Raw genomic sequence first — 17,850 nt, 5'->3', positions numbered from 1 at the left:
TATCGTGACTGCCCATCTGATCCTTTGAAAAAGTGGCGTGGACAGTCACAATACGTGTGAGCCTGGGGGGGGGGGGGGGGGGGGGGGTTTGTCAAAAAACATACATTTTTTTTGTAACACTACACTGCTTTTTTTTGGTAAAGGGGTAGGGGTACAATGTATGCTGTACTCATTTACATAAGGGGGCTGGGATCTGGGGGCCCCTTTCTTAATGGGGGCTTCCAGATTTCGATAAGTCCCCTGCCTGTAAACCCCCCCACAACCACCAGACAGTGTTGTGGGGAAGAGGCCCATGTCCCCATCGACATGGGGACAAGGTGCTTTGGGCTGGAGGGGGGCAGAGACCCCCCTACCCCAAAGCACCCACCTCCTCATGTTGAGGGCATGTGGCCTGGTATGGTTCGTGGGGCGCTCGCTCGTCCCTCCCTCTTTCTTGACCTGCAGGGCTGCATGCTTGAAAAAGGGTCTGGTATGAATTATAGAGGGGACCCCCATGATGGATTTTTTTTTTAGCATGGGGGGTTTCCTCTCAAAATCCATTCTAGACCCAAAGTGCCTGGTATTGATTTGGGGAGGGGGGACCCCACGTGTGTTTTTAATTGATCAATGTGGCGTGGGTTTTTTATCCATTCCAGAGCCAAAGGAATTGTTTTGATTGGTCAAATGGCAAGTTGCAATCATCTCAAAGTCATATCAAAATCGGATCCCGTTCATTGAAATCACATGGAAGTCAGACTCGAAGTCGCAGGGCAAAGTTGTGTCGCGCTACCCCCAAAGGAGCCGCTGATTGTTGTTGGGATCGGCTTATTAAGTTACCTCAGTGTTGTCTAGCGGTGTATTTGATGAGTAGAGTAGTGAGCGAATGTCCAGTCGATGAATAAAGGTTTTCAAATGCTTTATTTCCAGGCCCAACACGGCCAACATCAACATCAAATAGGGAGAAAAGGTTGATGAAGCAAGAGAGAGAACTTTGCAGTATCAGGCTTGGATATGAACCAAGCAATCCTGCTCTCAGTAGTATCAATTGCAGTTTGTCGCCACTCTAGCCAGAGTGGGTGAAGTGCCCCCGAACAGACTCCTGCCACAAGCCTGGCAGCCGAAGTGTCACTTTAGATTGCTGGGAGGAACAGGCCTCTGCCACAGACCTGGCTCTGGGCCTCTGCCACAGGCCAATTACTTGAATGAGCTAAATGGACGAATTGAGCGAATCCTCCCAGTAAATTTAAGCATAGGTCACCGGATGACAGCAATAGTGTACCTGTCAACATTCCGGTCACCAGATCTCCGAAGGTTCGTTCAAGCCCTGTTGGACAACCTGCTTCCGGGTTCTCCTCAAGCCGACCCCCCGATCGAGCGGCACCCAGCCTGGGATTATTTTAATAGAACTGGGGACCCAGTAAGCCACTGGGGTCCCTCTCATGAACAAGGAACTCCGCGTAGAATGCGACCCCGGCCTAGTAGGCCATCACCGGGGTCCGTTTGATGCGCACACCCTAAAGGTGGGTGCCGAACCTGGAACCCGCGAAGAACCAACAAAAATGGTGTCTGCCACAGATATACTCCTCCCCAGCATGCTCCGCGAGGAAAAACTCCTCTAATTGGCTGCTGGGGAAAAGCGGCTCTGCCAGAACCCCTCTACCGCCACCTGTCGCCCAGGGGTGGAACCGACACCCCTGGAGCGCAGACTGACCTACAGGACAGTTCAGGAATGACAGCAGCCCAAATTGAACAAATTTGCGAATGGGAGCAAAATAACTCTTCCATTCCCCACTAACTTTAGCGTAGTGCCCATACTGAAAGTAAGGGGGCGCTACAGTTGGATCAGAAATCGTGCAAATTCCATGTTGGATCAGTGTGAACATAGCGTTAAATAAAAAAAAAGTAATCACTCAGTGATCTGTGCAGTAAACAGCAACATGAGAAAGAAAAGGACCAGTAAGGGCTCATTTGTTGCCCTCTGACCAGTGATCTGGAGGTGGATCACTTTTCAGAGGGCGTTTGACAGGCAGTAAGGAGGCAATATGTTGCCTCCTCACTGCTTATTTAAACCCCTCAAAAACCTACACCACCAGGTGCTTATCGGAATCTGGAAGCCCCTATTCTGTCAGCTCTGGTGTCTGACAGTTCTTATACAGGTTTGGGGTGTGGCCATCAGTGTCACAGAAGTCACATGAAAGTCGGACCTAAAGTCGCAGGGCAAAGTCAGATGCAAATTCTGTGTTGGATCAGTGTGAACATAGCCCTATATGAGGAAAAAAGTACTCACTCGGGTGCGTGGGCGTCTGCTGAAATTTTTTCAGGGGGGGGGGGGGGGGCGCTCTTCGGCAGCGGCGATACACAGTCGCATTTTACCCTTTATTCGACCGCTAGTGGGGGTTAAAAGCGCCCCCCCCCATGTTAAAAGGTAAAAAGACCCCACTGTGCCCCCTGCATCTTTCAATATCTCTTTGTCACTACTGTGTACCCCCTCTCCACAACTGCACCTCTGGACCACTTTACATTACACAGCACCTTACAGCTCTGGACCCCTTTACATTACACAGCACCCCACAGCTCTGGCCCCCTTTACATTACACAGCACCCTGCATCACTGGCCCCCTTTACATTACACAGCACCCTGCATCACTGGCCCCCTTTACATTACACAGCACCCCTTTCCCGTGACTGAAACACTACACTATATTGACAGTATATTTATTTCAGGTCTAAAAGAGGAACCTTTTGGAATGAGGGACACATGGATTTGATTTCAGAAGAGGGATAGGCACTCTAAATAAGAGACAACTAGAAACTATGCCGTAGGCTACAACTCTGTGTTGTGTTTTCTCTGTGTTTCCAGACTTGCTAAAAACACATCAGAAAATAGTCTAGTGTTACCTGTGGCAACAGATGTTGGAACAAACAAAGCACAGGCCTGGTAAACGATATAAAACATCACTCCCCTCCCTCTGTCCTCTGGCACTCGTATAGTATGTCACGGAGCTGGGTCTGTGTGCAAGGTCCCGCCCCACTAGTTCGGCTCGTGTGATAGGCGGAACACTAGAAGACTATCAGACGAGCCGAACTAGGGGGGCGGGACCTTGCACACATACCCAGCTCCATGACATATGATACGAGCGCCGGAGGGCAGAAGGAGGTGAGCGCTGCAGTCGCCGCTTAAAGCAGCCCCAGGGCCAGTTCGGCCCTGCTTCTGGCTCTCCCTGGTGATTCCAGGGGGGGCAAATGACCCCCCTTGCCCTATGGAGCGGACGCCCATGCTCTGGTGATTTGTGCAGTGCAGCAAAACAGAAACATGAAAAAGAAAAAGGGAGAAGGTAAACTGTAGACCAGTAAGGGCTCGTTTGTTGCCCTATAACGAGTGATCTCAGAGTAGACTATTTTTCAGTGGGCCTTTCACAGGCACTAAGGAGTTAATATGTTGCCTCCTCACTGCCTATATAAACCCCTAAAAGCCTGCACCACTGTACCGCAATCACATGCATTGCATGTGGTCAAAGGGCAGCCATATTCAGTTAAATAGGTCACATTTGGCAGGCACTACAGCCCACCGAACGCAACAGCGATGATCATTTTTGAAATTCTACAATGTAAACCTTCACAGCTGTGGCATGGGTATACCCCCATCCTCTGACTTTACAGCTTAAAGAGGAGCAGTTGAGGGGTTGGCAATAAAAATGTGGTTCAACCTCCTGTTTTTATGGCCCCCAGCCACAAGTGTAAACGAGACTGGTAAAGGCTACAAAATCCTCTCCAAAGAGCTGTCCCTTTTGACCAAGGCCATCTTAACAGCATCATGGGCCCCTGGGCAAAGTAATGCTATGGGGCCCCTACAAACTTGCCCCAATTTACACACCTACTCTCAAGAATGAAAGTACAATATTTCTACTTTACAACGTGTCGTTTGCTACTGTCTCCGGCCACCAGATTCAGTGTGTCACTTTCCAACCGTCCCCTGCTACCAGATTCAGTGTGTCACTTGCCACCCATCCCCAGCCACTAGTTTCAGTGTGTCACTTGCCACCTGTCCCCAGCCACTAGATTTAGTGTGTTACTTGCCACCCGTCCCCTACCCCCAGATTCAGCGTGTCACTTGCCACCCGTCCCCAGCCACCAGATTCAGTATGTCACTTACCACCTGTCCCCAGCTACCAGATTCAGCATGTCACTTGCCACCTGTTCCCTACCACCAGATTCAGCGTGTCACTTGCCACCCGTTCCCTGCCACCAGTTTCAGCGTGTCACTTGCCACCCATCCCCTGCCACCAGATTCAGCGTGTCACTTGCCACCCATACCCAGCCACTAGATTCAGCATGTCACTTGGGGTACTGGGCGACAGAGGGCTGGGTGACAGCAGGCAGATGACTGGTAGAAATTGGTTTGAAAACTTACAATAAGGACAGTGCTACAGGAAAAAACAGATACTATCTTGATCTTTGTCAGCTAATAGAACTTTTTTACTTCTATGTAAAAAAGTGTAAAGATAGAAGTAATAAAGCTGACAAAGATCAAGATGGTATCTGGTTTCTCCTGTAGCACTGTCCACAGTGTAAGAAATCGAGCAGAGCAGTTTTAAACCCAATTTCTCTTAGTCCAGTGGCTGAATAAAAAAGAAATCCGAAAGAGATCATCCTTAAGGCCGTAAAATCGGCATCCCATGAAAATTGGCATCCCTTGTAGCAACTGAGCATGTGCCGATTTCAGTCCATTGAAATCGAGCGCAGAGCTGCTGCACGACAACACAGCTGAGTCAGATTAACTCTGCACGCGCCGAGAGCTACTGCCGAAGAACACGTCGTAGTTATCTTAACCCTTCACGCGCCGAGAGCTACTGCCGAGGAACACTGCATCAGGATGACCGCGGGGGACACAGGCTTGTATGCTCTGCGCTCGATTTCAATGGACTGAAATCGGCACATGCTCAGTTGCTACAAGGGATGCCAATTTTCATGGGATGCCGATTTTACTGCTACACCGGGGGAGGGATCTGTCAGTGTACTACATGTGATAGTTCCCTCCCCACGCCCCTATGCGATCCCCAGCAGCATACAGTACATTCCCTCTCCACCTCCGGTTCACACACTCCTGCAGGTAGCGGCGTGCCAGCCCTGGCCCCTGGATAGGGCACTAGGTTAACATGGGGCCCCTGGGCTGTGCCCAGGGGTGCCCACTCAGAAAGACGGCCCTGCCTTTGACCATGGTTGCTAAAATTATCAAGATGTTTAAGGTCCTTAAGGCTGCAGCCAATCTGCCACAGTCACTCTAAATGTTCTTTGGGCCTATGAAATAAAATGAGTGTGCTTTGGTAAGTTACAACAGCTACTGTATATGTTCACAGAGGAAAAGAACACCATTCTTACTTAACGTGGAGGTTCACCCTATAAAAAAATTCTAACACTACATCCAGCACCGTGCTGCATATAAAATGACACTGACCTTTATTTATTTTTTGCCGTAGATATCGTTTAGTCGTGGAATTCACCGCGGCTTCCGGGTAGGGAATCCCGCGGGAGTGGGCGTTCCTATTGTCATGCCAATTGATTGACATGCTAAACGACAGCGCACACAGCGCATCACGACTTCTCAAAGGAAGCTCGGGTCGGCTCGGCTCTATTCGGCGCCTGTGCACCGGCGCCGAAGAGAGCCGAGACGACCCGAGCTTCTTTCGGGAAGTCGTGACGCGCTGTGTGCGCCGTCGTTTAGCATTTAAATCAATTGGCATGACAATAGGAACGCCCACTCCCGTGGGATTCCCCACCCGGAAGCCGCAGTGAATTCCACGGCTAAACGATATCTACGGCAAAAAATAAATAAAGGTCAGTGTCATTTTATATGCAGCACGGTGCTGGATGTAGTGTTAGAAATTCTTTATAGGGTGAACCTCCACTTTAAATACATTAAAAAAAGGCTTCATAATGTTAATGGGATGCAATTCTGCCTCTGGCCCAAGGTGCCTTGAATCTGTGTGTGACACTTTGACATTAGAAGACTATCAAAGCATTCTGGAATCAAACATTAGAAAGGTTTGGGGGTCATTTACTAAAGGCAAGTCTACTTTGCACTACAAGTGCACTTGAAAATGCATTTGTAAGTGCAGTCGCTGTAGATTGCTGTAGACCTGAGGGGAAGCTCTGAAATTAGGAGGAGCTCTGCTGATTTTATCATCCAATCATGTGCAAGCAAAAATGCTTTCTTTTCATTACATGTCCCCCTCAGATCTACAGCGACTGCACTTGAAAGTGCACTTGTAGTTTAAAGTGGATTTTCCTTTCGTAAATAAACCCAGTTGTGTGTATTGGCATCAAGATTGATCTGCCTGGATATGATAAAATGTCACCTAGAAAGTATACACTGATGGTCACTTTTGTCATTTATATCAGGACTGTCGGCAAGATGAAGAGTGTTGCTCAGGGCAGGCGTGCTCCGGGGGCAGATGTACAAAAGGCCTGGTCTCTGGCACTGGCAGAACAAGATGTGATGCTTCAGAAGAAAAATGCCCCTCTGGGTTCTGTTGCTCCAAAACACCAAGTATGTGAGTTAAAATAATAGACATTTATAATAAAAATAAAATAATATTTAATAGAGATATTTACGTCTGCCTACAGCAGGGGTCCTCAAACTTTTTAAACAGGGGGCCAGTTCACTGTCCCTCAGACCGTTAGAGGGCCGGGTCCTTCACTGCCGCCCCCGGCCAAAAAAAAAAACGGAAAGTCCCCCAACCCATGCCCATCATTGCCACCTTACCATCATTGCAGCCTTACCGTGCTCTCACTGCAGTCTCACTTTCAATGCCGCCTTACTGTGCTCACCATCATTACAGCCCCCCTCACCATCATTGCAAGCCCCCCTCACCATCATTACAAGCCCCCCCTCACCATTGCAGCCCCCCACCATCATTACAAGCCCCCCCCCCCACCATTGCAGCCCCCCACAATAATTACAAGCCCCCTTCACCATTGCAGCCCCCCACCATCATTACAAGCCCCCCTCACCATTGCAGCCCCCCAACATCATTACAAGCCCCCCTCAACATTCCAGCCTCCCACCATCATTACAAGCTCCCCTCACCATCATTACAAGCCCCCCTCACATTGCAGCCCCCCTCACCATTATAATAAGCCCCCCTAAACATTGCAGCCCCCCCACCATCATTACAAGCCCCCTCACCATTGCAGCCCCCCACCATCATTACAAGCCCCCACAATAATTACAAGCCCCCTCACCATTGCAGCACCCACCATCATTACAAGCCCCCCTCACTATTGCAGCCCCCACCATCATTACAAGCCCCCCTCACCATTCCAGCCTCCCACCATCATTACAAACTCCCCTCACCATCATTGCAAAGCTCCCCCACCATCATTACAAGCCCCCCTCACCATTGCAGCCCCCCTTCACCATTATCACAAGGTTTGGGCGCGCTGTGAAAGTGGTCCCGCCCTCCTCCTAGACTAGCTCATGTGATAGACAGAACACTGCGTCTATCACACGACCTGGTCTAAGAGGAGGGCGGGACTTTTATCACAGCGCGCCTGAACTTTTCAGTGAGCTCCTGACACAGCAGTCTACTGGCCCTGCGTGCAGTGGGCCGGATAAAGGTCCTCTGCGGGCCACATGCCGTAGTTTGAGGACCCCTGGCCTACAGAGTGAAATAAGAATACAGGAACTGATCTTAATCTACTAATTCCACAAAGATCAATTTGCAAGACCCATTAACCTATAACAAGCTATCAGAAATGTATTTTCATTAGTCTGTCTGTCTATTCATCTGTCTGTCTAGTGTGCATCCGCCTCTCCATCCAGTCATAATATAGAAGTGCTGGCCCCAACATCCGAATTTTAGGGTGGCTCCTTTCCTTTACAAAGTCCCATGGAGCCACACTGTGGTGCATGTTTCCAGGATCTGACTATGGCTGGGTTCACACTACTACACTACTTTAATCCTACTTTGCTCTGCTACATTGGTCCAACATTTATCCTACATTGGTCCTACATCCATCCTACTTTCATGAACAGGATACTACTTTGGTCCGACTTCAATTATATTCAATGGGCCTGAAGTAGGATCAATGTAGGACCAAAAGTAGTACAGGGAGCATTTTCAAAGTCGGACCGACTTGTGTAGGACGCTACAAGACGCTCTCATAGGGAAACATTGAACACAGAGCAAAGTAGGATGAAAGTAGTGTAGTAGTGTGAACCCAGCCTAAAGGGCAATGTGTGTGTTGGCCCAGAGTCCTCATCAGCAATTCATCAATGACAGTGGACAAATGTGCTCTAGTTCTGATGAAACATATATTCCTGGTGAATGTAATTGAATGAATAATGACCTTATTAATGCACGCTTCCCAACAGGAAGTTTATAGAAGCAGTGCATAGGAATCAGGGGATGCATTTGAATAAGGCCCCTTTCACACTGATCATGTCAGTTTTTCAGGTGGACCTGATCGGACACTCCATTCACCTCTATGGAGTGGTAGATGTCAGCGGTGACATGTCCGCTGACACCCGCCCCTATTTTCCATCCGTCTGGCAGAAAGTTTTCATCTGATCTCCCCATAGACGGAAATGGACTTATCATCCACCTGCTCAGTGGGGATCAGCAGGTCGATCCCCCGGGGAGCAAAGCGCAGTCCGTTAAGAAGATCGCCTGTGTGAAAGAGCCCTAAGGCCCCTTTCACACGGAGTAGTGGAGGTGCGTTGGCGGTATAGCGCCGCTAAAAATAGCGGTGATATACCGTCGGAATTGCTGCAGGATTCGGCCGATATCGGTGCGGTATTAACCCCCACTAGCGCCGAAAAAGGGTTAATAACGCCCGCAATGCACCTCTGTAGACGGTATTACCGCAGTTTTTTTCTCTCCTGTCAGCGCATCGCCTCAGTGTGAAAGCCCTCGGGCTTTCACATTGAGAAGGCTGGGGCAGGAGTTTTTCAGGCGGTATTTAGGCGCTATTTTTAGCGATATACCGCCTGAAAAACTCCTCAGTGTGAAAGGGGCCTTAGGGTAAAAGTGAGATTTTTTTCTAAGTGTTTCTACAGGAACCATTTAACATACTGGTAAACTCTAATGGATGCTGATCTGTTGATGTGAAAACAAGAGGGTTGGCACTACTTTTTTGTTTACAAAATGTTTATTGAGAAATAACGTACTGTATGTCAGATACTATTACAAAATATAAACATCTACAGTATGTTTGTAAAAATAGTATAATTTTAGTAGGCATACGAGCTGATAAGTTTACGATGTTATAATAAACATAGTTCAAATTGAGAAAACATTTTTTGTTCTATATTGTGTTCATCCAATAAACAAACACACAATAAAATGTTAATGACCTTAAAAAATAAATAAAGGGTACATAAGACATATCAGTTGTGATCAAACCAACAATGCCATAGTGAGAAATAAGTACAAAAAGATAAGAAAAAACATCAGTCTGCTATTGTATTAAAACTAGAATACCAGATATCCCATTTTGCATGAAAGGTAATCATGGAATCAAAAAGAGTGTGGAAAATTATTTCTGACAACATAATAGCATTGATTTTGTCTTTAACCTGTACAAAAGGTACATATGGACTTTTCCAATTAAACACAATGGCCCACATTGTTGCTAGGGTTGGTACTACTTTAACCCTTGCAGTGTTGGAGGAGCCTACAAAGATCTTTTTTTCCTTGAGTTCAACTTTGCACTAAATCCAGCAATTCATTTATTTTTCTGTTAACAGCATATCCATTTCCAGTGTGTATTCCACTCCCATCTGAAGGAGAACAGTGCCACAGTCAGACGAGAAGCTTGCTAAATGTGGTCACCTATGGTGAAGATTATGGCACTACTCTGAATTATTGTCCTTGTTCAGAGGGACTAGTGTGCTCCAGTAGAGGGTAAGGAAATATCTGGAATATTCATTGTCCACAATTATATCAACAGCTCAGTTTTGGATAAGGTGTGGAAGAATTAGAACCTCTTAGGTTTTTAAATGCTGCCTGTGACTTCCTGCACTGTCCAGAATGGCAGGTAATTATTTATAAATATCTTTAATGTGGACAAAGACAGCAAAGAATTTTTTTTTTAATATAGTGGGGAAAGGTTAGAATCTCTGTCAAGTCAAATGTTGAAGGAGGAGGTCCCTCAGTGTATGGAAACAGCCCACACATCGCCCCCAGATGCCCTGGATAATACTAGAGGAGTTTTTTTTTTCATATTACCTGTCATAGGTACCCAATAGCACCTACAAGGAGTTTCTGCACCATCAAATTCACTATCCAAAGGTCTTATTGCTGTCGGAGGCCGGATTCAGAAAGGACTTACGACGGCGTATCTTGGACCGGAGAATGGAGGGAGTCCCCCCCTTTTCCGTAACCTCCCCCCCCCCCCCCCGGCTCTGGCCCCTCTTGGGCAACCCAGGTCCAAAAGAAAAAATCAAGAGGAGTCAGAGGGGGGAGACGAATCCAAAAGGCCAAGGCCGTGATTGGCACTGGGATCTTCAATCTAAGTGGGATTACTCTCACTGGGGATGAGATACGAGTGCTGGACAAAGGCCTTAAATTTGCTCCCATACGTAATTTAAATAAGTTTGAGACTTATGTGAATGTACAGAAGTATGTAAGAAATTTAAATATAAAAAAATATTTCTTATCCAACCCTGTTGAGAGAATTGTCCCAATTGTTACTTCCAATCATTCTAATTTAAGAAATAAGTCGGTTTTTAACCCCCAATACACTGATACCAAACATCTGGATGTCTTCCGGAATATGGTTTGTAAAGATTTAGATAATCTACAATTTAAAAAAGTAAGGGATTCACAATGTATTCAGCGGGGTATTGCCTCATGAGATTGTAATTCGCCCTGCGGATAAGGGGGGGGGGGTCTGGTGGTCCTCAGCAAAGCCTATTATTATGAGGAGATGAGAAGGCTGCTGGGGGATCGAAATACCTACCTCTTGCTACGTTGTGACCCTATGGTGAATTATAAAAATGACCTCCATCGCTTGATAGAAGGAGGTAAAGAATCGGGTATCCTTAATAAAAAGGAGGCTGCTTATCTTGACCCATTTTACTGTGGGACTCCGATAATATATTTTTTGCCCAAACTGCATAAAAACGCCGAGCGGCCTCCGGGCCGCCCGATTGTAAATGGAATTGATTCCGTTACATCATGGTTAGGGCAATACTTAGATGTGTTTTTGCAGCCTTTGGTTTGCAAAGTGCCTGCGTATTTACGAGACACTAAGCAGATTATTCAAATCTTGAGCTCCATCCCTTGTACATCTAATACCATATTAGTGACCGCCGATGTGGGGTCATTGTACACCATTATTGGGCATGATGCAGCCTTGGCATCGGTCGCATGGGCATTGGAGTCCACAGATCTGGATTCTGAACATGTGCGTTTTCTTTTGGATATTTTGCAATTTTGCTTGCTGAAGAATTATTTTTGGTTTGATAAGGAATTCTTCCTCCAACGTTGTGGGGTAGCCATGGGGGCTCGTTTCGCTCCCATCGTGGCCAATTTGTTTATGGCCCACTGGGAGCAAGATGCGATTTTTCCATGACATGCCTCCCCAACTTCTCTGCTACCGCAGATATATAGACGATCTGGTGCTGATTTGGGAGGGTGATATGCCCTCGTTGGAGTTGTTCATGACTAGGCTAAATTCCAATGACAAAGGTATAGTTTTGACCTGGACTGTTTCCAAAGATCAGGTAACCTTCCTTGACTTGGAAATATCTAAGTCTGATTCTAGATTGGTCACTAGGAATCACTTTAAAACAGTGGACCGCAATTGTTATATTCCTTTGAATAGCTGCCACCATCGATTGTGGCTATGTAATATACCACGTGGCCAATTTGTTAGGCTCCGGAGAAACTGTACATTAGAGTCAGATTATTTGGTACAGTCTCAGGAACTGGCTACTAGGTTTGTAGCTAAAGGTTACTCCATGCCCTCAATTAAACAAGAGATTGAAAAAGTCAGGATTACTGATAGGAGTTTGATTATACAAGATAACCCTCCTAATGGGGCTATAGAAAGAGCGAATTTCAAAATGTTGTTGGATTACAATATTCAACACAAAAAATTTGAAAAAATTGTTGCCAAACATTGGCCTATCCTTAAGGGAGATGTGGTCCTTGGTCCGGTCCTCCCTGAGCGTCCTCATTTTATTTATAGGAAGGCTCCTTCTCTTAGGGATCGGCTGGCCCCTGGAGTTACTGATCCACCAGTCATCCCCCGACCTAAACTTTTCAATTTTCTGTCAGGATTCTATGCCTGTGGCAGATGGGCGACCTGTAAGCACGCGAAACGTAACATCAAAAAACGTAAATCTTTTGTCTCTAATGTAACCCGGATTGAATATCCAATTAAGCAGTTAATCACTTGCTCCACTGTGGGCGTGGTTTACATGCTAGAATGCGAATGCGGGTTACAGTATATTGGACGCACCTCACGAGAGTTACATGTGAGGGTGGGCGAGCATATCAGTAACGTCAGGCGTGGTATTAAGACCCACAGTGTGTCCAAACACTTTAGAGATTGTCATCATAGGGACCCTAAGGGCCTAAAATTTTGGGGCATCGAAAAAGTCTCCAGACATTGGAGAGGAGGGCACTATATTCGGCAATTAAGCCGTCGAGAATCGTTTTGGATCTATGAGACGAAGGTTTCCGTTCTGGCTGGACTTAATGTTGAGTTCGATCTCAACTGTTATATTTCTAACCGTTAATAGTATAGTTTAGTATTGGGGAATTTTTAATGTAAATTTTAATGTATTTTATATAATTTTTGTATATTTTATATTGATTTTTATATAAATTTTTATATTTTATGTCCTGTGTTTATTATTATATTGTATTGCAATGGAATATATGTTGCAGTATGCGGTAAACATATAGTGCAATTTAATGTATGGGTTATAATATCTTATTGCATGGCAATGATATTTATGCTACTGTATATGTTAAACACATTGGTGCAATTTATTTAATGGGTCTTTGTAAAGAGGAGGCGAATACGGTTGACGTCATTTGTATTTTAATTTTAATTATATTTATTGTAATTGGCCGATACCTGGCGATTTCCTGTTGAGTGAGATTATCACTTGGTTTGCCGGCTGTCTTCTTATTTAGAAACACTAGATGGCGCAGGTTGCAGGTATTCGTTCTGTGCTGTAGCTATGGCAACGGCATAGTATTTACGTTTGTGCGGGACGTCTACGTTGATCCCCGCCCAACGCTGATGAAGTCCCGCCTACTGGGACATAACGCGTACGAGGGGGAGGAGTCACGTCGACGTCACCCGCGTTCGCCTGCCTCACGTTCTGACCTGTACGCCAGCTGTTCATCCGGATGCCTTGAGCTCCGGGACACGCTGTCTGCTATACACTCGGCCCTGAGTGTCCGCAAATGTGAGTGCTTTTATCTATCTGTTTTTTAGATTAAACATTTTTGCATACAGAGAGCACTAGTCAGGGCCGGATTAACAATGGGGCTGATGGAGCTGCAGCTCCAGGCCCCTTTCTCAAGATAGGCCCATTTGCCCATTTTTTTTTAAGATCGAATTTGGGGGGTTGTAGCTCGATGATCAGAGGTCACAGAAACCCCACATTTGGCATGGGAAGAGCTACCCCACAACTGGTTAAAATATGGGACGGCTATCATTTATGGTTCCGGAGATACGGGCCTGCTTGCACAGCCTGTCAGAAGCTACATTCAGAGCGGCCAATATAAATACAAGCTGACACACTGCAGCAAACTGATAGGATCACAGTGCTTATAATAATTATTTGTATATTACTCATGGTAATTAACCCCTTGCCCCCCAGGCCAATTCTGACACTACTACATGTAAAAATTATCATTTGTTTTTTTGCTAGAAAATGACTCTATGGTGGTCTTTGCACTTTTTATGTTGCACGGTATAGAGCTGCACGATTCTGGCTAAAATGAGAATTGCAATTTTTTTGCTTAGAAGATAGATCACGATTCTCTCACGACTGTTGCGGCGTAACATCATCTTTCACATTAAAACAAAACAAAAAAAAAAATGGGCTAACTTCACTGTTTTGTTTTTATGGTTTTTATTATTCATTGAAGTGGGAAAATGCAGTGTGACATAAAATATTGCAGCAATTGCCATTTTATTCCCTAGAGTCTCTGCTAAAATATATATAATGTTTGGCAGTTCCAAGTAATTTTCTAGCAAATAATATTGCTTTCTAACTTAAGAAACAAGTGTTGGACTTTAAGTGGTTAAATTTAGTTACAATGTTAGTTAGTTACAATGTTTCATTTTGTTTACAAACTTCGCAGACTGCTCAGATTTGTTCTTTACACACAGAAGTGTATCTCTTTGATCTAAGAAGGAAGTGTCAGTTACAATGTTTCCTGTTAAAAACTTGGCAGACTGCCCAGATATTTTCTTTTGACAGCTGAAAGTCTCTCCACTTGTTATATGAAAGAATCAGCAAACTCTGCATTGAAGATCGTCAGGGGGGTTGAATCGAGATCACGATTTTTTTAACAATTAATTGTGCAGCTCTAGCACGGTATTTGCGCAGCAATTTTTCAAACATGTTTTTTTGGAAAAAAATGTTTCATTCATTAAAAAAACAGTTAGTTAGTTAAGTTAGCACAATTTTTTTTGGTATCCTAAGCGATGCTTTACATTTTTTTAGGTTACATGTTTAGAGTTACAGAGGAGGTCTAGTACTAGAATTATTATTCTCGCTCTAACGATCGTGGCGTATGTAACCTGTGTGTATCTGGCTCTGATACTACCAGTGCCTACCCAGCCACTGACTAGTATCTCTCCCCAGCCTGTCCCCACACACCCTCTCACCTGCTGACCTGTGGATGGGGGAATCACTCCTGCAGTGTTATTGTGTTCTGCCAGTGCGTACAATGATCAGTGTTGCTAACTTTAGCTGGCAGCACTGATTGTTTTGGGAAAAACCTAACAGGCTGGTTGTACTCAAGTTGATTAATAGATTGACTTGTGTAAAACCAGCTAGCCCATACATAGATTGACTATGGCTGGTCTCTGCATAATTGGCGTAATTTCAATCCATGTATGACCCGCTTAACCACCACTTCCACTCCTGTACATAGTGCTCACTGTCATACTCTCCACACTCCTCTCCTGTACATAGTGCCCACTGTCATACTCTCCACACTTCTCTCCTATACATAGTACCCACTGTCACACCCTACACACTCCTCTCCTGTACATAGTGCCCACTGTCATACCCTCCACACTCCTCTCCTATACATAGCGCCCACTGTCATACCCTTCACACTCCTCTCCTGTACATAGTGCCTGCTGTCATACACTTCTCTCCTGTACTTAGTGCCCACTGTCGCACCCTCCACACTCCTCTCCTGTACATACTGCTCACTGTCATACCCTCCACACTCCTCTCCTATACATAGTGCCCACTGTCATACCCTCCACACTCCTCTCCTATACATAGTGTTCACTGTCATACCCTCCACACTCCTCTCCTATACATAGAGCCCACTATGATACCGTCTACATTCCTCTCCTGTACATACTGCCCACTGTCATACCCTCCACACTCCTCTCCTGTACATACTGCCCCATCATACCCTCCACACTTCTCTCTGGTACGTACTACCCTCTGTCATACCCCCTCACTCTTCCTGTACATACTGCCCATTGTCATACCCTTCACAGTCCTCTCCTGTACATAGTGCTTTTTTCCGTACCCTTTGTACTCCTCTCCTGTACATAGTGCCCACTGTTAGACCCTCCACATTCCTCTCCCTCACCTGCACATACTTCCCACTTATATACCGTCCATACTCCTCCCCTATGTCGCTTACCCACAAAAACATTTCTTTAAAATTATACTGAATATCCTCAATGTTACCAGCTCTAGAATAGACACACTTTTGTTAGTTCAACTAAAGGAAATATCAGTTCTCATATTTGTTCTGCCCCATTATTAGTACTCATTTAATTTTGTGATTACTACTATGATGTATAGAGGAACATCGGGGATCTCAGCTACTCTAAATATAGCACTTATATAAAAAAGTGGCCCTGAAAATATTTTTTAAATGTTGGCAACTGTGCACTTAGGCACTGCCCAAGGGCCACCGTCCACCGGGTCAGTAGGGGGCCCCATGAGAGGCTCCTGGGATCCTGTGATAATAAAGCGGTAGTAAACTTTCCTGACATTACTACTTTTTAGAGGCCCTGGGGTAGGTTATGCCACAACGTACAAGTATGCACAGCATATTAGCACATTAGTGTACATTTCAATTTCCAGACTGAGCCCTCCAGTGCTGCGCTGCGATGAATCAGGCAGGGCCTGGACACTTCCATCTTCACCCGGTCTTCCTTCTGGGTTCTGTGCCTTTGGTCACTTGCCTTGGCTGGGCTGTGTTCATGTCATTCCCACGCATTTATTTATTATTTATTACACCCCATTCACACCTTCGCGACAAAACGCCCGATGCCGGCCGCTCGTGCCGCTGGAGGGGAGAATTCCCATTGCTGTCTATGAGATGGTTCACATCTCATAGACGCCGTACACCTGCGGCATGAAAAAAAGTCCCGGACCCTTTTTTTCAGGCGGCATTGGCGTTCGGCCATACAAAGCAATAGGAAGGATTTGTAAAAAAAAAGTTACACTATTCGCGGCAAAATACGCCGCGTACGCGGCGTTACTTGTCGCAGAGGTGTGAATGCAGCCTAAAAGGCCCCACCAAAATCCTCAGCACCAGGCCCATGATGTTCTTAATCTGGCCCTGGCACTAGTCCTTCTCTTTTGTTATTTGCTTTACCGGTCCATGGATTTGGGAGATTGCTGAGCGGACATGCTGATTGCTGGTTTTATCTGGGGATATTTAGAGCTGGTTTATTGATTGCTGATCCCATCCTTATCCAGGAGGATTTTTACATGCTTTTTGACCTAGCCACAGGTCGAATTGCTGAGGTGAGAGGCCATCCTTAGTCTCTGGTGGAGGATCTTTTCCTGTGGGTCACTGATCTTAAGAAAAATATCGCACTACAGTCACCATTGTTTTTGGAGCACGTTTTGGAACTTTTTCACTTGTGCACTTTATGGACTCTTTCTTATATATTTATGGTTATTTATTAATTTTTGTCATTTGCGCTGCACTTTATATTTATTTGATTTCACCTTGGGACATTTTATTTGAATTGATCCTGCAGTGCCGGCTTGCAATATTTTTTCGTCTATGAATTTTTTTCCAGCGCTGAATTATTTCACTTTTCTATTGTAAAGTGAACATGTTCTATTCCCTTTGTAAATCAACCTAAATGTAAACTTAAGCCTCGTACACACGACCAGTTTTCTCTTCAAAAACCAGCAAGAAAACTGCTTCTTGCCGAGATTCCCGTTCATGTGTACGAGGCATTCAGGTTTCTCGTCAGGAATCTGGCCAGAATCTCGACGAGAAAAAAAAGAGATTGTTGTCGTCCTGTTTCCCGACGAGAAACCGAGAGTGTGTATACTTACCTGTCGCTGTGGAAACCCGCGCATACTCAAAATGACTTTGACGCATGCGCGGTAGCTTCCACGGCATAGGTAGGGTGAAGCAAGATGGCGGCGACGGCATCAAATGTGACGAGCGCATGCTCGTCGTATGCGATGACGTCACCGCATTCTTTCCTTTCAAGAGAACCGCGGTTCCTTTGAAACGAAAGTCTGTACACCTGGGCGGCAAGAGTTTCTTGCCAGGAATCTAGTCAGGGAAAACAGCGGGTTTTTCCTGACAAGATTTTTGGTCGTGTGTATACGAGGCTTTAAAGTTAAAAAGTTCTCCTGATAGGTAATATCTTTATATCCCTAACCTCTAA

General features: G+C 45.6%; 1 protein-coding gene across 1 annotated transcript in view; it reads left to right on the top strand.

Annotated features, from left to right (window-relative positions):
* The window catches only part of LOC120916589 (dickkopf-related protein 3-like), a 136,086-nt gene that overhangs the window by 59,969 nt on the left and 58,267 nt on the right, over positions 1-17,850 (top strand). The window contains exons 3-4 of the mRNA XM_040327642.1: positions 6,379-6,526; positions 9,728-9,884. Of these exons, the coding sequence (XP_040183576.1) occupies positions 6,379-6,526; positions 9,728-9,884 (305 nt within the window). The remainder of the gene's footprint in view (positions 1-6,378; positions 6,527-9,727; positions 9,885-17,850) is intronic.

Source organism: Rana temporaria, chromosome 10 (assembly GCF_905171775.1).
Source record: "Rana temporaria chromosome 10, aRanTem1.1, whole genome shotgun sequence".
In the NCBI taxonomy this organism is placed as follows: Eukaryota; Metazoa; Chordata; class Amphibia; order Anura; family Ranidae; genus Rana; species Rana temporaria.
The sequence above is the reverse complement of the archived record's forward strand: the minus strand, read 5'-3'. Positions and strand labels throughout refer to the sequence as shown.